A 21,585-nucleotide genomic window follows, 5' to 3' on the forward strand; every position below is an offset into this window, starting at 1 on the left:
AACTCCCAAATGCATATATCACTGGGGCTTAGTGTGCTTCTTATAAGATGAGCCAATTGAAGATGGAAGTGGATGTTTTTTGCTTTCATGGCTATTTGGATTTCTAGTAGAACTGAGGAGATCCAAATGGCATTAAGCTTGTGTGCCAAATTAACAATCCCAGGGCATATATCCTCAGTAGTGGGAAATGTTATAAAAGAGGTTAGTTCTTGAAAGCATTTCCCTCTCCCTCCCAGTATCACCTCAGCCTCACATGAATTCCCCTCAAGCCAAAATAGGTCAAAATTGACTTCTGGTCATAGAGGCTGATTGTTTTAGAGATCTTGTGCTAAATACAGTTCAAATGTGGCAATCCCCTTCTCCCCCACTCACTTGGCCATTGCTGTTTTAGTATTAGTAAAATCTTGGAGACAATATGCTTGGATCTGTTCAGATACAGATATTGACGGTCTTTGCTCTGGAAAGCTGAAAGTCAAAACGAGAAAGCCATAGAGTAGATAAGCCGTACTGGGTAGTTCAGAGGTATGAATGACAAGGTTTGTTAACCGTTTATTATATTGTTGGAGACTCATTCATTGTGCCATCTTCTGTTTAGGCTGCTACTTATTAAGATGACTCTCCCTTTAAGCTCCAGGCAAAGGACTGTCAGAGATTTACACAAATCCAAGTTGCAGAAGTTACTGTCTTTAAGAGTATCAGAAGGAGGAAAAGATGCATGGATTTGTGGACCATTTGGCAGAATGTTTTACATGTGGATACAGTAGCTGCTTAATGATGTATTTGTTTTAATCAGTCTTCCTGGCTAAGCAGACAGATTTGTCACCCACTGGTTGCACATAGGCCACACGCTGATTTAGTTTTGAAATAATCCCACACTCTTGTGAATATGTTGGAGAAGCTGTATGACAAATTGCCAGGTGGCATAGCTCTTACAGTCTCAAATGTGGACTGTGTTGCTGGATAAAGAATTTGTTCACATGCCAATAACTTCATACATATGTAGCTAGATAATTTCTTAATTTGATGGTCAATGATTTATTTAAAAATACAGTGGGTAATGGGCTGGAAATGTAACCATCCCCTCAAAAGTTACACTTTTTCATGTGTCCCCTTCATATTTTATATAGGCATTTTCCACAGGGAGGTCATCGACATTCTACCGCTTTCACTCCTCAGATGGACTACCCACCTGCAACAAACTCATGGATCTGGCTTTGTTGCAGGCATGGATATGCACATACACCTTTCCTCTGTGCTCCCTCTCTGGCCATTCTTGTGAACAGGCAGGTATTGAAATTGCCAAGAATCCTACTGACTGTTTCAGAAAGAAGAATGCTGCTAGCTTTCAAAACCTTGCCTAAACACTAGAAAAGATTAGACTGAGAGGGTAGCATCATGAAGCGAAGTGAATGTAACATGTTCACAAATATCTGTGATTGTTTAAAAAAAAAATCAGCACTTTTCATTTCATGTGAATTTCTGAGCCTGAGATTTTATCTCTGTTGCCAACATAGTTTTTGTATATAATGAGGTGAAAAAAGGGGGAATTATTAAATGAATATAAAAATACGGTACTCTGCTATCCATGGTACACATATACTTCAGATATCATGATGATGAGTTCACTATAAATGTGTATATATATGGGGAGAGTCATTTCTTTTCAGCCCAAGATGCTTTTTGAGAGCTGTACATGGAAAACATCCTTACCTCATTGTACCAGCTCAAACGATAGAACACATCAAATGGCATTCCTATTTTCATATGTATGAACAATTCTTTCAACTAGAAGAGACCAGTATTGGATTTGCAAATATCGAGGGAGACAGAGGGCAACTGCGCTTTGGCCCCTGCTCACTGAAGTCTCCTGTACTTGGAAGACCTTGCATCTGTGTGGTTCATTTTCCCTTATTTAATTACTATACTACAGTTACTAGGTAATTAAAAGCCAACAATAACACTTGCTAGAGAGGTACTGAATTTATTTTTAGACACACCTGCTCTTCTGCCCCTCCTTGATTGTTTCCTGGTTTCTGTGGTGTTTGGAGTGAGCTGTAGGAGATTCCCCCTCCCTGCAGGAAAGAGATAGTTGCATGATGAGAGGTGATGCTACTGCTGTAATTTACCATAGTTATATCTGATCTTGTTCTTTCTTTTTACTCCTTGCTTCCTACCCACCCACCCATTTCTCCCCTCTCCCCACATTGCTTCCACTGAAAAAGCAGATTGTTTTGGGCCAGTTTGCTGTGAAAATGTTTCACGTAGTTCTATTTCCTGCACATTTGGGCTCTTCTACTGAGTACTGTGAATAAGCCTATTTAGTCTTCAAAGTACATAACTTGATTGACAAATTTGTTTATAAGAATCGGTTCTTACATTGTTCTAGATGTTCCACCTACAAGCCAGGGTGTGGATCACAAACAGGTCCAGAGAGAGCTCGGGGATGTGGTTCTGCATCTTCACAACCCCACTATCCTTTCTTCTTCCTCAATTGAAGTTCATTGGACAGTAAGTAAATATTATAAAATTTTAGGTAGGTTTTGGGTAGGGAGAAAGGGAACTTTTTATTTAAATCCCAAAATTACACCACAGTGTTGATGGTGGAGTTAAACTATATAAAGAAGCTATGAAAATAGTTTGCTGTTTTACATGAAAATCATTCTGTGTGTATTGGCACTATCTACACTCCCCTGACTGCCTGTCGTAATCAGAACCTAGACTACCTTCTCACTCTACAGAGAGTGCTATGCCGTATGAAGCCATGCTCAGCTTCCTTTGTCAGGCGGCGAAGGGACTGATCCAAAGTCTACTCAAGTTCATGAGAGCCATTCCATTGCATTCAGTGAGAGGTGTACCAGGCCCGAAGTCATGTTTGAGATAACACAATAGCTCCTCAGTCTATCAACCAGAGTTGGGGGAAGTACTGCATAAGATAGCCCCTATGATGTGATAGTTGCCATGTCCACCCACCCCAGATCAGCTAATGAGAAATACATTTCCTCCCACAGCACAGCAATTACTAGGTTAAAAGTGAACACACATGCCGTGGGAAAGAAAAACACAATGAGAAACAATCTGGGATTATTTTATTGACCATCACATTGGTCGGTAGCAGTTAGGTCAGAAGTATGGCGGTCATAGTGGAAGAGGGGGAAAAGCAGGGCAAGAAAAGAAAAAGGTACAATAGGAGTCCCCAAGGGAGAGGGGTAGAAAGAGATACAGGGGAGGGACAAGGAGAGAGAATGAGAAGATTGGGAGCTTAGAAAAATTGAAGGAATACAGGGAAATAAATTGTGGCATGAAGGGGATGGATGAGGAGAAAGGGAAAAGAAAGAAAGAAAGAGTACAGTATGAGGAAGGAATAAGTCTATCCAAGGAAAGACATAAGACAATGTAAATGAACTAACAGCTGTTTTAAAAGTCTTATTGTCTTATGTTAAGCAATATCAACTAGGTGGTCAGGAAAAGAGAGAGGCAACGTCACCAGTGGAGACAATCCCAAGGGAATTGAGCTTTAAACTGTCATCTGGGCTCCCTTCTGATCAAGTCAAAATATTGGCAGGCATGATAAAAAAATGATCACAAGATGCTGCAGCTAGCATGGCGTAACTTTGTAAGGAAAGCATTTTACTTTGTCAAGAGCTATAGAGGAACTGACTGCTGTGATGCACAGTAATTACAGTGAAACCTGCACTAAGGACCACCTGCAGCAGGCAATCTCCTGTTTTAACTGACCACTTAAAAACATCACCAAGCTTCCAAGCATAATTTTGTTTGACCTTTAGTTACAGAACAACCTTTTCCAGGCAGCCAATTTTTGTTGGTCTCTTGGGTGGTCTCTGACTGCAATTTCAAAGATTAAGCATTACCTCAATTTTAGCTAGTAGATATTCATCACTCAGTTGTTTAAAATAAAATATGATGTTTGGGTGTTACATTGCAAACAAACAGTTTTATTATGTCACCAGATAAAATAGTTTAAATGGGACAAATCTGAATGTTTTTAAGTAGACATTTTTATTTTTGAATCTGCCTATACATCAGAAATCATTTATCAAAATCGGTGACTAAAACATACTGAAAGCTGCACAAGACTCCAATTCTATTAGGTAACCTCCTGTCTCAAGTATCCCCAAATATATTGACCCGGATTCTTCTTTACACTAAGGCTGCTGTACACTGCCAAGTGACATAAAGTGGCCTTACTGCAAATGACAATCCAGCTTACTGAGTGTAGTTTTGATCCACCTTTATTAGTAGCTTTCTTCCATTAAAAAGCTAATTTTTATTGGCCCTGTTACTGACTGCTTAACACAGCACCAGTCCTACAGCACAGTAGCCCCCTGCTGAGTCACTGAGAATGGAGGAAGTGCTTGGATTTATCTGGCCTTTGACTGAGTCAAGCATAATCATCAGAATGTAGATAGTGCCAGTTGGCTGCCCTTTAAAATCCACTTTGTCCAGAAGGAAGCAGGCAGGAAGCAAGGGTCATTTTATGCAATCTGGGAGGCTTCCAGCCCTCAGGAAGGTTGACCTGTTTCTTTGTTTAATTTCTATATTCATCATCTGAACTATTAAAATATACACCCCAATCCTGCAAACATATCCACCTAGGCAAACCCCTGCCCTGCTTGGAGCCCCATGGCATCAGGATTATTCATTTTAAAAAATATAGAACATGATTCACCATTTTGTTATCCCTTCATTGATGGCAGTGCAGTTCTACTAGCCTAAAACTTTATTAATGCAGTGGTGAATAAGGCCCATAATTTGCTTTATCTGGTTCAGTAGCATTGCTTACTTTGGATAAAATAAATGGATAGTTCTTAGTATTTTGCATAATACCACAGGCAATGTTATGGTTTGTATTTATTAAACAGTCCATTAGGCATTCACTAACATGTGTTTCTACTGCTCTGCTAGGTGGACCAGCAATCCCAGTATATTCAGGGATATAAAATTCTGTATAGGCCTGCCACTGCATCCCACGGCGAGTCTGAATGGTTAATTTTTGAAGTGAGAACACCAACCAAAAATAGTGTCGTCATTCCAGAGCTGAAGAAAGGTGTAAACTATGAAATCAAGGCCCGCCCTTTTTTTAACGAGTTTCAAGGAGCAGATAGCGAAGTGAAATTTGCAAAAACCCTAGAAGAAGGCAAGTAGCAGCAAGTCTGTCTTCACCTTTTCTTTTTGAAGGAGTATTCTGGCCGGTTTCTCTCTGATACTTTCATTATTTGATTTTGTTTGAAGTGCATACTGTATGAGAACACAGCAGTGCACAGCTGAGGAGACTGTCAGCATGTTGGACTGATCATTATGTGACTTGTTTGGTGGCACAGAAGTAAATATTTAAAACTTTGCGTGTGAGAGAGGCATGTGCAGAAATCCCCTCCAGCCCTTAGAAGGGAAATGTGCTTTTTTATCTCCAGTGCAGCATGTTCTCCTCCCTGCTGAGTTCATGGTCTGGTCACAAGTGACTTGTATCAAATTCAAACACATACTTACCACTATCTAAAGTAAATAGCAGATACCGCAGAAATCATCAAAGTTTTGTAGCTGAAGGAACGGAAGCTACATTTTTAGAGCGCCTGTATATCTGGATCCATCACTGGTACAAAATGAAAAGATGATGAGTGAGAGCAACAAATACAGTGGGCTAAATTATGCATCCTCCTCTGTGTATGTGCTGTAAAGAGGAGAGGGTTCACAAAGCCATTTCCCTCACCATAGCATTTTTACTTGCAGGTCAAACATAATCAAAATGGTGATGGGTTATGTCTCAGAGTAGACATTTCAGTGCATTGGTGGGGCCCAGACCGCACCATGCATTTTGGCTGCACTAGTTGAACAGATGACGCTCAGTGCCTTCCCTCTAGGTCTCTAGAGCAGCCTCAAAAGAGCAGCACCTGAGCCCAGAATATCTTAGGATGACTCTAATGGACCCAAAAAATAGGAATCTTCGTATTGAAACTACCTAACAAATAACTGGAGTTTAAGACGTACATTTTATTTTATTTTATTTTATTTTATTTTACAAAAAAGGAAAAACTGAAGCTCAGGGAAAAGAAAAGCCAACATTTTTGAAAACATCCACTTTTTGGTGCCTATATTTTGAGTGTCCAACTTGGCACACCCACAGCTTGATTTTTCTAAAGTGATGGGCACCCAAAGCTCTATGTAAGGTTAGTTTGAGTGGTCAGAAGTCCTGAAAGGAAGGACCTAGATGTTTCAGGTTAGGCACCAAAAATGAGTAGAATCTTTTTAACTTTTTGATCTCAGTATTGGGTCAAGGTGACAAAGTCAGTCTGTGGCAGAGCCAGCAATGGAACCCAGGATCCCAACACCTGTTCACATCACTAGACCATATTTTCTCTCTCATGTCCATTTACCTTGACAGATAGAAACATCCTTAATGGCGAAACAAGAAATTATGATTACATTTGTGTAGTGCAGAATGGGCCATTTATATATCAAGCACTAGCTACAGCTTGTTAAAAAGCATTTGGCAACATTGTATTGGAAATACAACAAATTAACCATCTGGTTCTTCCCACAAACAGCTCCTAGTGCTCCACCTCAAAGTGTTTCAGTGACTAAAAATGATGGGAATGGGACTGCAATTGTGGTTACCTGGCAGCCACCCCCTGAGGATACCCAGAATGGAATGGTCCAAGAATATAAGGTAACATGCAGAGTTCTTATTCACTGCAAAGTATTGGCATGCTATTGATGGATAAGTTGTTCGTGGATACTTGGCTCCATCTACTGGTAAAAATCAAAGCATATGGAATCAAAAAATATTTCTCTGTTTATATTTTGTATAGTACCATATATTTAGGAATTCTATCTAATCTGTGGCATCTTTACATGTACAAAAGGAATTAAAACTGCCTACTAATTTGAATGGGAAGATAGTAGTGCAGGAAATTAAAGAAAAGATCAAAATTCATAATTAAAATAAGCAACTTCTTGTCTATGCTATAAGATGAGAATTGCGTACACAAACACAAAGAGAAATGTACCAGCTTAAGAACCATTTTGTGATCAAAACAGGGTATTTGAGAAAATAAATTGGTCTAATAATTTGAAAGTCTTAGACATAATTTATTATGTAACGTTCTGAGTAAATTGTACTATTCTATCATCTGAGATGGTTAAAAACATGGAAAAGCTTTCCATCTAAAGAGTGCTAGTGTAAGACTAAATATATTTATAGCAATTTTTCTTTGTTTTTTCACAAATCTATCTTTGCATTCTTGCTTTTATACTATATATTTTTAATATATTAAAGTTCAGTATTCAGTTTTTATTATTTAAGGCCTCTGTAGCAACATCCTGTTTTTCTCTTAGAGTAATTTAAATTGTGAATAAATTACATATAAAAGAAATGAAGCTAAAATTGCCTAAGCAAGGCTGAGATGTTGTAAGTGTCTAGTCATGGATTTCAAGGTTGTTTTATAGCCACTACTGACAGGATGGTTTGCTGTAGTCTGTAGCAAATTGGCATTGTTGAGAGAGATTTTTAAATCAGAATGTCTTAGCTTTTAAAAAAAAAAAAAGATAAAATACCACAGTGTAGGCATTTATTCCTAAGCATCAAAACTCATTCCACTCATTTCTTTCTTTTTCCTGTAGAAAAGAAAAGAGTGGAGATCACTTAGCTTCATGGTCAATTTAAAATAATAAAATGCCTTTCAGAACCTGATTGACTGGTACAAAATCATTTTGTGGCTTAGTTTCAGATGTAATTGAAAAAATATTCACAAAGGAAGTTTTATTTAAAGGCAGTTAGACCTTGAACTAAAGAGATGGAATTACTCATCCACCAGAAACTGCATTAAAAGAATGTTAGGGTTGTGAGGACAAAACAATAAAAGAGAGGAAATTCACATTTGAGCATGGAATATTCTATACAGTGTCTGCTAGCATCTGGGGACAATAGCTTGCAGTGAGCTATGAGTAGGCATCTCTTAGTGCCTATGCAGCTATGGGGCTGCCACTGTTTTTTAATGTGGGTCGGTGGATAATTTTCCCTATGGACAGAAAACAGGCATCATGAAAACATGCATAATTATATTTTCTGTTTAAAAAACAAAAGCAACTATCCAATGTTAGGAACAAATAACCTGGAAAAAAACCCTGAAATTCAAATCCTCCCCCCCTTTTTTTTTAATACAAAAAGGAATTAATGATTATTCTATCATTATTTTCTCAACAAGTGGATTCTCTTTATTTTTCAAAACAATTCAAACCGAGGCTGGCTGACACCTTGCGCATTAAGTTTTAGAATGGAGCAAATTTGAACGTATTAATAGGTTATAATGGAAAGGATGACACAGCCACAGCTACAGAAGTATGAATGGCACTTTACAAAAAACAACAACATTCAAATGAGGCTAGAGTCCATTCTGTCACATCTCTGGCATAAAGTTACAGGGCTGCTTACAACACTTTTCATTTCCTTCTTCCATGATGCACCTGTTCAGGAGTGGCTTCCCGTTTGTTTCCTTAACAAACATCTTTTATCTGTCCAAACTTCCCTATGTAGAGCATAATAATATACTGTAGTCACTTCTATGTAAAGATTGTGAGAAATTAAGCAGAAAACAAATTTATACCATAACTATCCATTGCCTAGCATAGTTTTCATTCATTAGTGTCCCTTCCTTCTTGCTAGTTAAATACAGGTTTTTTGTGGGTTGGGGGGAGGTGTTAAGCTATATAGACCTATATTCTGTGTGCGTGTGTGTTGTGGCACAAGGGGTTGCAACTGCTCTTGTGAAGGCTGCATAACTATTCCCTTTCCAAATCCCTATATTGACTTATTCATAGCTTTTTAAAACATGCACTGTTATCATTTTTATAAGATCATTCTATAACTTTTCTGCAGGTTTTATGAATCATTGTCTAGAATTTAATGACACTAATAAAAATTATATCATTTATTTATTATTCATTTGTAAAAATGAGTGCTTATCCTATGATCTGGACATTCCTTGACACATTTCACAATTATGTTTATTAAAATGGATTACTCCATTGACCCCTTATCTTCCCACAGTAATCATATATAATAATCTAGCAACTGAAAATATCTTCCAGTTCTTTTTAATTCCCCACAAGAGTCCTCTGAACCCCTTACATCTAGGGTGAAGAAATGTGTCTTGTAGCATGCTCACAGGGCCAGTGTATTAGGAATATTTGTGAGTTCAAAGCTGAGAGGTGGCCCCCTCACAGAAAGTGCTGTGCTAGTTGATTCGATCTCCCTTATGGTTAGGGTTCCAGGCCAGGCTGATCTCAAATGCATAAGAATGGCAGAGGGAGAGTGAAGCAGTCTTTCAGATAACAAGGTTTTAGACCATTTATAGGTCAAGACCACAACCTTAAATCGTACCCTGTATTTAATAGGTAGCCAGTGTGGATCCAAAAGTACTGGTGTCATATATTCCTAGGAGGACCTACCTCATAACAAACAAGCTGTTGAATTCTGCACCATTTTTGATTTCGAGGTAGATTGAAAGTGTAGCTGCATGTAGAGCTCATTGCAATAGCTTGATCTGGAGGTGACAAAGACAGTTGCAAGTGCAGATTACAAAAGTAATTATTGCAACCTCCTGGCAATACAGATTGAGAAATAGGTGATCTAATAGTAGGCATTACCCGCTACCTGCTTTTAAAATACCAATTGGGAGTCCATCCAGCCTCCTCGGTTGTGCATCTACTCACAAATGGTGGGTAAGCCCCTTGAATCAGAGGGGGCAACATTATCTCCCATCTCATCCAGTTGTTTTCCCCCTAACCAGCCAATATCACCTGAGTCTTCTCCAGATTGAGTTTCAGACCCTTAGCTTTTACCCGTGCCACGTTCTCATCCAACAGTGGTGACCTAACTCTTAGTTAAAAATTGCATGTCACTGCACCAGCACCAGCCACTGCACCCAATCCCTGTTTGGTTTACTATAACTTTTATTGCTTCCTGCATGAATACCTGTCCTCAGGGGAAAGTATGAATTCATGTGAATACAAATTCCCCCAAACATGTCTGTGAACCAAACCTAGCCTGACCGATTATTCATGAAAAAGAGAGTTGGAAATGCCATCAAATTTAATTCCCTTGTTTTAGTCATACTGAATGATTGAGGGTTCTTTCTTTCTCTCTCTCTCTCTCTCTCTCTCATTACTTGTGGAGTGCAACCAATGCTCATTAGTGCATTATTAGTGCTTATGTCCTGGATCGATATGTTAGAGGGTTAGAAGGGATCTATCAAATTATCTTATATTGCAAACTCTTTGGGGCAGGAACCATCTTTTTGCTCTGTGTTTGTACAGAACCTAGCATCATGGGGCTCTAGCCTGTGACTGGGGTTGCTAGGTGCTACTGCAATACAAATAATAAATAACAGTAATAATCTAGTTCAGCTCCCTTGATGAAGCAGAAAGGACCATATCATATCATGTAACTATCCTTTTAGCTTTAACTTTTAACACCCACATGTGCTATGTCCTTTATTTACCTACAGGTTTGGTGCCTGGGCAATGAAAGCAGATACCACATAAACAAGACAGTAGATGGTTCCACCTTTTCTGTAGTCATCCCCTTCTTAATTCCTGGTATTCGATACAGTGTGGAAGTAGCAGCAAGTACTGGGGCAGGACCTGGAGTGAAAAGTGAGCCACAGTTTATCCAATTAGGTAAGCCTTCTGGTAAATCTGCCTATAAATTCAGTGCTGTGTTTATTTTGCCTTTTATGGATCCAGAAATATTTACAAGTCAGGCAGAATGCAGAGTGTTGCTTGCATTTTAAAATAATGAGATTAGTATTTGTGCTTTTGGACATGTATTGGAACTGGATTCTGAAGACAGTGTTGTAACAGCATCTCTCAAAGGTTTGCTGTATAATGGCTTCTGCCTTTTATTTTAAACAAAAAAATCACAATTTGTTATTGGTTTTGGCTGTTGATTTTTGCAAAGTGGTTGATACTTAAGATTGGCATAGGAAAAACACAGCAGTTTAAGATGGGCCTGAGGCACCAAGTTTGCTACATTCATATTCTAGCCTGCCAGTATCAGGGCAGGGGATGCAACAGTGACCTCATCTGCACCAAGCATTCCTCTGACCCAGCTGAAGACTGGGGGCCATAGGATATGGATATGTCTGGAAGTGATGTGGGATTACTGCTGGTTTACAGAACAATATTTAAAATGCCTTGCAATATAGTGATGCTGCTGTTTGTTAGCCTTGTGCCACATAGGGTGTGGTAGTACATCATCCCAGTGGGAGGTCTCAGAAACATGGTGCCTGATGTAAGCACATTGCCTTTAGGGACACTGAAGAAGTGTTCACCAGAGAATCCCTTGCTGTGACCTTTAACAGTGCACACCAGGCACCCATCTCTTGACAAACTTTGCTGACTGGTGATGAAGGAAGTGGCGCAAAGCCTCTTTCTCATTTGCCTCCTTTTGAGGAGGTTAGCACTCTTATGAGAACAGGCCTCAAGCAAACTTTGTGCTCCCTAAGGATTTTTCCAGTACCTGAGGAGATGTACCTTCTTCAGCTCCCTCTCCCCTTTTTGTACCCATAAAGGATCAGATATAATCTGTGGTGAGATCCTCAGCCACACTACTGCCACTTTACACCAGGTCAAAGAACCAGAACAATGTAAAGGGCCTTAACAGCCTTGTAACTAGCTGTTGGAAGGATTCCCTTGGCACAGATGCAGTGTAAGATAGCTGTATGGTTACCTTCTGAGGACTCCTTTGCAAGCCCTGGGAGCAGAAAGCATGTGTAGGGACCACGCTGTGGAGATTCTGAGCAGTATGGTGGCTCATAGGGCATCCTGGAGTGGCTGCCATAACTCAAACAGGCCCCTAGGGCTACCTAAGTTACCCCAAGGAGATTCTTCAGACAGAGTAGCCTAGGATTGTGAGAGTGGTAAAGTGGCTTAAAACTTCCTTACCAATACCCTGAGTTCTGTGCTTGTGCCTCTTAGAGGCTCACCACAGAAGCTCATCCTTGGTTCTTGGATGTGCTCCCAGAGAAGGAGTGAAACAGTGAGGGATAGATGGCACCATTGTTTTCCAGAAGCTGTTCTGTGGATACAAAACTTAATTTGCTGATGCCATCAGTCTAGCACCTTTCAAAACCAATACATTCATTTAGATGGAGAGGGCTTTTATTTTTGGATTTTGGGGAGGGGAGCTGCATGTGGTGATGGGTAAGGATGCTGTTCATAAAATGTTTGGGGGGAATTGCTAGTTCCAGTATCTATATGCTAGATGAACTGCATTCCTGCAATCACCAATTTGAGAAATCTATATTTCCTTCTTAGAGTCAGGAAGCTTAAATCTTTTGCTTTGATGTTGATTTCTGAATTAGTATGCTGCTACCTTTATTAAACTGATTACAAATTCCCTGTGTGCGTATTATATATACTGTATGATTTCTATATTCATTTACATTTTGGAATGTCTCTCACAATTAAATCAGATTTAGATCTTACTCTGAACAATTCTTGATTAAAAATTGAGGGCTAGATTGTGACTAACCCTAAAACTTCCCCCTTAGGACTTAGTTTGAGTAAGTCCCCACACACCACACCCTTCCCTTGCACAGATAGGGCTTCTCAGATTTTGGAGTGCTCTGAATGCTCTCGTGCCAAAAATGAGTATGTGGACCTTTGGCTGGGGATGGGGGTAAAAGTAAGTTGCACACATGCAAGGGCTACAGAACATTAGCCCAGAGAACTATTGATCCCTTTGATACTGATCTCCACCATAGCGTCTGTGCAATGATGGAGTACCATGGATGGCAGCTTTGAAATGTTGACACTCCATTGATTTGCTGATGGTTCAATAGCAAATTACCTGGTAAATTCTGCAGCACGTTCTGTCCAGAGTATTATTCACATGAGGCATCTCAGATCCAGTTAATATTACTCATAATAAACATATTAACCTGAGTGAATACATTTTATGCACTTATTTCTTAAGAGGTTTCTGTAAAATAATTACAAATGTTAAGTGCTTTTTTCAACCAGTGGATGTCTCAAGGGTACAAAATATAAGAAACTCTTATTGCACCTTTATTACTCTAATCACTCACATTAAGAGATGTGATTTGTGAACTAATTAGGATGCCTTTAGGGATATTATTCTGTCAGCCACTGCAAGTAACCTGCCCAACATAATATAGTGTATTTTTCAGGCCTGCTTTGAAAGTAGACTTTCAAAGGTGGCCTGCTTTGCCCACCCAAAGCCCTATTGATGTCAGTGAGGTTCCACATGGGCGATGCACTCCACTTACATGCAGTACACTATACAGTTGTAGCCTAAAAGTGGCAGTTCTCCATTTATGACATTGGCTATAACTAGAAAGAAGGCAAAAGAGACTATTCATACGTTGATTTCTGACCAAAGAATTGTCTTTCCGTATTATATATACCCACATTGGGGGGGCGGGGAGAGCGGAGTTATTGCAAATTCAAGTACTCAGAAGTTAGGAAATACCAGATTTATGGTTGCCCGTGCAACCTTAATTCTCACTTCCCTTTCACCAGCTATCTGGTGCACTGAATGAGGCAGGAGTCCTGTGGAATAGTATCTCATTGTACCGTTAAAGACTGTATCTTAATGCATACACATGGAGGCATTTGCACGGGTCACTGTGATTCTGGAATTTCGCAACCTAAATAACTTTTTTTTTAAGATAGTATTTTTGTATGTAATTTTCTAGTCTATTTTGATAGACTAGAAACCAATTGTTATGTACAATTGTAACAACCTCGTATCTTATATTGTCAGCGTTTAAACCCTGAACCTTCCACATAGCACCACCGACTGCTAGTACTTGAGCTACAGACCTAACTACATTAACTCTCAGCGTGGAAAGTCTGTTATCTTGGGGCCAGGAAATATGCCAGTTCCAGGGAGTGATGTAGTCAGCCTTCTCCAGCAACTCCTAGGTATTCTCAGTGCAATGTGTGCTTCTGCAGCTTTGTCAGCATTGTGAGCCTGGCCTTAGAATGTTCACAATTCCTTATTATTTTATCATGGTGCCAACATTTACCTGGAAGAACCAGAAACAACAGCAGTGATATGGTGATTTTCAACAGTTTATGTCTCGGCTAAACCTGAATGGATTTTCATGGCACAAAGAAAAGGCAATTTTATAGCCCAAGGGCTTTCTCCCTTCTTCCCTAATTTCAAAGGCCTGACACAAACAACAAAGTGATAGAACAAAAAAAGGCTGCAAGAATCTTTAATAATGGAAAGTGTTAGCAACATATACACATGGGTCACTACCAGCTTCCCTTAAATTTAGTGGTTAGCTTAGCTCCTATTATTAAATTATTATTATTAAATTCTATTATTAAATATGGCTATATATGTATACATAGGCATGTACGTGTGTGTATAGATATATAATATGTATGTCAGTCAGTTTAATTTCTGAAGCTAAACAGTAAGAGAGAGAGAAAGGGTCTGTGTGTGTGTGTAAAATATATATATGAAAAATGAGGCTTTGTGCAGGTATAGCAGTCCACACATGCATAGTGTATTTCAGCCTTGGTGCTTTAAATACAACAATTTATTATAATGGTATACAGGTATTTCCAGTGGCTAAAAGAATAATATCACTGAAGGCATGCGAACTAGTTCTCAAATCACATATCATAATGTGAGTGATTAGAAAAATAAAGGTTCATGGAGTATTTTGTACATGAGACATGCACTGTGTGAATAATGCACTTAACATTTGTAGATATATAAAAAAACTACCACTATATTTGTTTGAGTTACAGAATCATTTACATTGCTGGCTCCTTAAGCACAGCTTAGGGCTTCATACATTTTATTGATTCTATGTTGTAGTACTCTTTTGGGGGGGAGTGGGGAAGGGGGAAATAAGGTAACTTTTTCCTTATTGTAAATACTTCATTAGAAGTATGAAAGAGAAATATTTAACAATAAAGAAATGTTAACATACGCAGAACAATAGGTGAACAGTGTCTCCAATGAAAATTCAGTTTTCTGTCAAAGAAAACAATTTCAAATAATAACAGCATTTTAAAAAAAGCACATTTAGTTGTTTTGAAATTAGAATGATATTGCAGTTTCCAATATCTTAATACAGCCTCAGTTGCTGTGAGACAAAAGATGAGATCTAGAATGGCAATTTTAATTCATTAGTCACAGTACACTTTATACAGTGAAGCTCATCTGGCCACTTGCATGGAATCTCACTTGGCTGTCTCCATAAAATCTGAAGCAACCCAATTTAACCTTGCACAAATAGCCATGAAATCTATAAACCTAGCAGACACAAAGGGTGTATTAGAAAGAAAAGAATAGGTCTGCTTGGTGAACTTTCAGACTATGAGTGCTCTTAGGTTCACAGAAGATAAAAGGGCTTGTTACGTGAAATAAAACTTCCAGTCAACAAACAGTCAAAGGCTGTGATTGCTTGTGAAAAAAGGTATTCAGCCTGGATGCCACATAGAATGAAATCTGAAATTCTGTGGAAGAAAAAGCCAAGGAAAAAAACTATTAATAATTTAACCATTTCCCATCTATAAAGGTGTCCCTTTCCCAGAGCAATTGTTTTTTTACAATCAGGCTTGTTTTCCCTGTGGTCTATAGTGCCAGTGTTTCTTTCATATATATTTATACTTTTTGTAGGGGGGGGGGGGCAGAAACATGTGGTGTCATGATTAAGAGTATTAATATGTTCACTGGTTAGTGCAGGGGTCGGCAACGTTTGGCACGCAGCTCGCCAGGGTAAGCAGCCTGGTGGGCCGGGCCTGTTTATTTACCTGCTGACGTGGCAGGTTCGGCCAGCCGATCACAGCCCCCACTGGCCGCGGTTCGCCGTCCCGGGCCAATGGGGGCGGTGGGAAGCCGCGGCCAGCACATCACTCGCCCGCACCGCTTCTCGCCGTCCCCATTGGCCCGGGACAGCGAACCGCGGCGAGTGGGGGCCGCGATCAGCCGAACCTGCCGTGTCAGCAGGCAAATAAACTGGCCCGGCCTGCCAGGGTGCTTACCCTGGCGAGCCGCGTGCCAAACGTTGCCGACCCCTGGGTTAATGCTTAGAGAGCATTAATGCTGTTGTGTTTTAAGTGAACTGGTTTCCATTTCTTAGCCAGTATGCATTAACAGAATTTGATCAGGCCACCTGTGCAAACAACATATTTCTCTCCTAAAAGGACCAATCTCAGGACCAGATTCTACTATCTTACTCACATTGAGTAGTACCTAACTCTTTGACTATTTACTCTGAAATCCACAGGACTGATCAAAGAGTTAGGTATTACACAGTATGAGTGATGTAAGGTATTATTCATTGTGAATGAGGGTTTCAGAATCTTGCCCTCAATTCGGGGAGCAATAATACAGATCTCTCACCTCACAAATTTGCAAAGAGCACCTCTTACTGTTAAAAATCAATGTACCCGGATGATAAAAATCTAGCAAAATGTCTTCTCTTTGAGCAACCTCAATGCAATTATAGGATATTGGTGGGTAGAATAGTCTGAAATAGTGTTACTAGAAAGTATTTACAGACATACTATATGGAAAGAAAAATGAAGTTTTAGGTTAAAATAATAAATACCCTGTATATTAAAAAATAAAACTCTTATATATTTAACAATTAATTAAAACATTTTCAGCTGTCCTTTGTTTCCATTCTGATTTCTAAATTGGAGTAGTTGATCGGGGTTGGGGGCGGGTCTCTGCTTTTTCCACTACTAGGAACGCCTATTTGATTATTTTTATTGCATTGTACCTTTTCTTGGGATAGTTATTCTCCCTTTCCTACAGTTCTTCTTGCCTTCTCATAGCTATAATTTTAAAGACTAGCTTGTCTAGCTATGCTAAGTTGGTAGAATCAAGTTACTTTATTCACTCACTTCTTTAGCTAGTCTTTAATTTTCAGTCTTCTTGAATTGAGGTCAAAATAAGACTCTGAGAAAAAACAGACTGTGTAACATGAGATACAAGTCTCCTGTCAGAAACTGCTGAATTTAAAAAACATCTCTTCAGTATCCACCTTCTATAAATGTGTTTTGAATTTGTAATGCTTCTATGATTTTCACTTCTGGGGAAGTATGTGTGTGTTCCTGTAGCTTGTTTCTAAGCTTTAGTAGAATTCTGGGAACAGACTTCTCCAACACATTCCTTCATAGTTTTTTTTTGTGAAAGTTTTGTTGGCTTTTATTTTTAAATTTAATCTGAAATAATTTAATTTATGTTATATTGCTGAAATGATGAAAAATTGTAGGCCAAAAATTTTAAACCATGGACTTAAAATCAGACATTAAATTCATATTTAATCACCTAAATAAAAGGGGCCTAATTTTCAGAAGAGCTAAGCACCCACTATTTTGCTGAATTCAATGGGAGTTGGGGCAGGGAGCATCTTTTTCTTCTGTGTTTGTAAAGCACCTAACACAATGTACTCCTGGTCCATGCCTAAGTCTGCTAGGTGCTACAATAGTACAAATAATAAGTAATAATAATAGTAGTTTAGTACCTCTAAATATCAGGCCAATTTTATTTGGGTGCCTAAATATGGATTTAAAAGGCCAACTTTGGGTGCCCAGGTTTGAAAATCTGGGCCATAGTATTTTTAAATCACTGTCTACAATTATTATTACTTAGTAATAATAATAGTACATTTGGTTTTTATAACTGCACATCCAAATTAATCAGAGATTTTTGGTTCCTTTTTTAGATTCCCATGGAAACCCTGTGTCACCAGAAGACCAAGTCAGCTTAGCCCAGCAGATTTCAGATGTTGTAAAACAGCCAGCTTTCATTGCTGGCATTGGTGCAGCCTGTTGGATTATTCTTATGGTCTTCAGCATCTGGTTATACCGCCACCGAAAGAAGCGAAATGGACTAACTAGTACTTACGCTGGTATCAGAAAAGGTGCTGTATTACAACTCTGGATTTGTTAATTGCTTTACTGTCCTTTATAGCTTTTTAATTGGAAAGATCTTGCTCATCTCAGGCCCATTGAATACTTGGGGTCTGTCCATTGAATAATCAGGTGGACTTTGCATCAGATATCCCAATAGAGAACACATGAAAATTTTGATAGTGTAGTACTTGTGACTTTTTATTAAGACCCTTAATCAAAATACCCAGGCTTGCTTTTCATTTTAAATATATATAGGTGAATTTAATGCTGACAGCTGTCCATATGTTTACAGAATAAGGTAGCAGCAAGGCAAGTTTCCTCTTGCTGCCCTGCCACTGTGCCACAAGGCTGACCTGAAAAAAGATTCAACTGGGTGGTAGTTCAGTATTCTTCTTCAAGTGCTTGCTCGTATCAATTCCATTCTAGGTGTGCGCATCCCCACATGCACGGCCATCGGAGATAGCCTTAGAGGTATCCGTAGGGTTGTCTGAGGCACCTTCTTGAGTGCCATGCCCATGTGTCGGTATATTAGGTGCCGCCGGCCCTATGCCCTCTCAGTTCCTTCTTACCACCTGTGGTGATTAGTTGTAGAACCTTTCCCTTGTCTCACAAGGGCTAACAGTTCTTCTGTTTCACCCTTTGAGCCTTAAGGCTTTGTAAATAGTTTGTTTACAGTAGTTAGTTAATATATGGTTGTTAAGTAATGTAGTTAAAGATAGATTCCCAACTTCGCCCCAGGCGGGGCATGCCACTATCTCTGGGTTTTAAGCCTTGCTCTTACTGTAACAGGCCTATGCCTGTTAGTGAGCCCCATAGCAGCTGTGAAGGAGAAGTGTCGCATCTGTAATAAATTTCATCCGAGAACACAGAAAGAGTGAGACATAAGTTTGAGGGCCCTCCTGCTGTCCACCCGGCATCCACACCTTCCCGCCAGACTCTGTCCCGAGCACCTTAGTCTCGGTGCACACCCTCACCACCGGGCTCCACCCAGCACCTCTCCCAGTCACCGGTGCCGAAGGAGAGGTCAAAGAAGAGTGCCTCCCCAGCACCTAGCAGGAAGGGCTAAGAACCCAGTTTGGGCCGACAGCCAACACCAGAGACACATGGGGACACCCCCTCGATGGGGCCTCCTTGTTCCCTGAGGGATCCGCCACCAAGTCCAGGAAGTGGTAGGGGACCCAGACTGATGGCAGTGCTGACGCCTTCCCAGGCTCTCCTGGCACATAGAGCAGAGGCCTCTACCAGCGCCGCCGGCACCGAGTGTGTCACAGGTCATGACAGAGGCTCCCGTTGAGGGCAAGCCAGCCGTAAAGACCCCCCAAAGGGCAGGCAAAAGATGCTGGTCTCCATAGACGAAACAGCGCTTTCTCAGGTCTCTGTCTTCTGCGGGACATCCTACATCGCGAGCACCAGGCTCCTGGTCTCCACTCTCTTGACATGGGTCACCTAGAGGAAGGCACCAGTCACCGTATCACCGGCACCGATCATCCTCCCACCAGCTGACTCCTCAGTGCAGATCCCCGCAGTGGGAGCGGTCTCAATCATGGTACCAATCGCTCTGGCCCCAGCACTGGTCCTCCTATTTGAGGCACCAGTCTCATGCAGCAATGGTTAGCCGCAAGATGCAAGCTTTGACAGCCCCTCCGTGGCCACCGGAAGGTGTTTCCTCTGGTTCAGAAAGGGAATTCAGCCCTTCACCGCAACAGCACTGGTGTGAGTGGGCACCTGAGGCTGCGTTGACCTCCGTGATGCCATCCTGGCAGTAAGGCCAGTGGCCGGCACAATGGCCCTATTGGAGCTCATGGGGCATGCCTGTGATGCCGATGCCTCAGTCAGTCCATTCCTTGGCCACCACCTCAGAGCAGCAACCAATAGCACTGGCAGCACCGAGCCCGGTGCGGGTGGCACACTTGGAAGCCGGCGTAGAGAAGCAGGTGCCCACCCTGAAACCCTCTTTTCCCATGAGGGATGAACCCTCAGGGGCTCCCCCGGTGACCCAGTCATCGTCCTCAGATGAGGGGGTGGCGGGCCCCTCCCACACCAGCCCACCAGATGATTTCAAAGAAAATCAGGCCCTGCTTCGTAGGGTGACTACGAACTTGGGTTTGGAAGTGGAGGAGATGGCCAAAAAAGCGGACACCCTGTTCAATGTGCCCTTGGCCTCTACCCCCACCTGTGTTGTGCTACCAGTATACAATGGGGTCCTAAAAATAGCAAAAGCCCTTTGGCAAACTTTTCCCATCCCTCCCACCTCCAAGAGGACCGAGAAAAAGTATTTTGTCCCAGCCAAAGGGTATGAATATTTGAATACTCACCCTCCTTTGGGCTCGCCGGTCATCTCAGTGGCCAACAAGAAGGACAGATGGGCAAACCAGTTCAACCCACAAGAATAAAGAGGCCAAGATGCTGGACCTTTTTGGGAGAAAGATTTATTCAACGGCCAGCCTTCAGTTCCGGGTGGCCAACCACCAGGCTCTCTTGGGGAGGTACCACTTCAACTTATGGGACTCCCTCCATAAGTTCAAGGACTCACTGCCCCAGGACTTGGCCCAGAAATTTGGGGCCACGGTGCAGGAGGGTATGATGGCTGCAAGGTGCTCCCTCCAGATGGCGTGGGATGCGGCTGATTCGGCAGCTAGGGTGCTCTCATCAGTGGTGGTCGTGAAGTGCACCTCCTGGCTTTAGACAGCTGGCCTGTCCTAGGAGATGCAGGCCTCAGTCCAGGATCTTCCCTTAGATGGGAATGATCTCTTCATAGGACAAAGTGACACGAGGATGTACAGACTGACACTTGGGGCACCCTTCGCTCGCTGGGTCTGCAGACGCTGCAGTCAGGGAGGAAGCAGTTCTGGCCACCCCCGCCGCTGAGGCCTTCACAGCCTCAACAGGGGCAAGCAAGGAGAAGGGATAGAGACATGAGATTTTGTCATCACTGCCCTTCCTCCTCCTGCTCCCCTGCAGCCCGGGCTGTTGAAGCCTCACGAGGGCCAGAAGTACTCATTTTGAGGGTGCACTTGAGAGTGATGCCCCAGTCAACTCCCCCGATCCACCTCGTTCTTTCCTCAACCATCTTCGTCCCTACTGTGCTGCCCGGTTGCGGGTCACCTCGGACCACTGGGTGCTAGAGATTGTATCTTGGGACTACACTCTGCCCTCGAGTTGAAGGATGCCTATTTCCATATCTCCATCTTCCAAAGTCACAGATGATTCCTCCATTTTGTGATGGGTGGGAGCCATTTCCAGTTCACAGCACTGCCGTTTGGCCTCTCATCTGCCCTGAGGGTGTTTACAAAAGGTATCCCACCAGTCGCTGCTTACCTCAGGTGTAGAGTGGTTCAGGTCTACCCATATCACGCGATTGGCTCATCAAGGGCAGATCTTGGGAGTAGGTGCAAAGGAGCCCGAATCTGGTTCATTCCACCTGCCGTGACCTGGGCCTGTTGGTAAATGAAAAGAAATCATCTGAAGGCCGGTGCAATTAATAGAGTTCATTGGGGCGGTTCTCGATTCCACACAAGCCAGAGCCTTCCTTCCAGAGGTGCGTTTCCAGGCCATATCAGACCTGATCTCCCATGAGAAAAACTAGCCGCTCACCATTGCTCATACCTGCCTGTAGGGCCTGTTGGGTCACATGGCCGCATGTACGTACATGATCCAGCA

The 21,585-nt window shown here is 41.5% G+C and overlaps 1 protein-coding gene across 3 annotated transcripts in view; it reads left to right on the forward strand.

Moving 5' to 3' along the window:
• Nucleotides 1-21,585, forward strand: part of ROBO1 (roundabout guidance receptor 1) — a 1,046,134-nt gene that overhangs the window by 968,695 nt on the left and 55,854 nt on the right. For all 3 annotated transcript variants that reach the window (XM_054047011.1, XM_054047019.1, XM_054047026.1), the window contains 5 exons: nt 2,387-2,508; nt 4,924-5,155; nt 6,561-6,682; nt 10,521-10,692; nt 17,736-17,933. In XM_054047011.1, the coding sequence (XP_053902986.1) occupies nt 2,387-2,508; nt 4,924-5,155; nt 6,561-6,682; nt 10,521-10,692; nt 17,736-17,933 (846 nt within the window). The remainder of the gene's footprint in view (nt 1-2,386; nt 2,509-4,923; nt 5,156-6,560; nt 6,683-10,520; nt 10,693-17,735; nt 17,934-21,585) is intronic.

The sequence above is a fragment of the Malaclemys terrapin genome, chromosome 1 (genome assembly GCF_027887155.1).
Source record: "Malaclemys terrapin pileata isolate rMalTer1 chromosome 1, rMalTer1.hap1, whole genome shotgun sequence".
NCBI lineage: Eukaryota > Metazoa > Chordata > Testudines > Emydidae > Malaclemys > Malaclemys terrapin.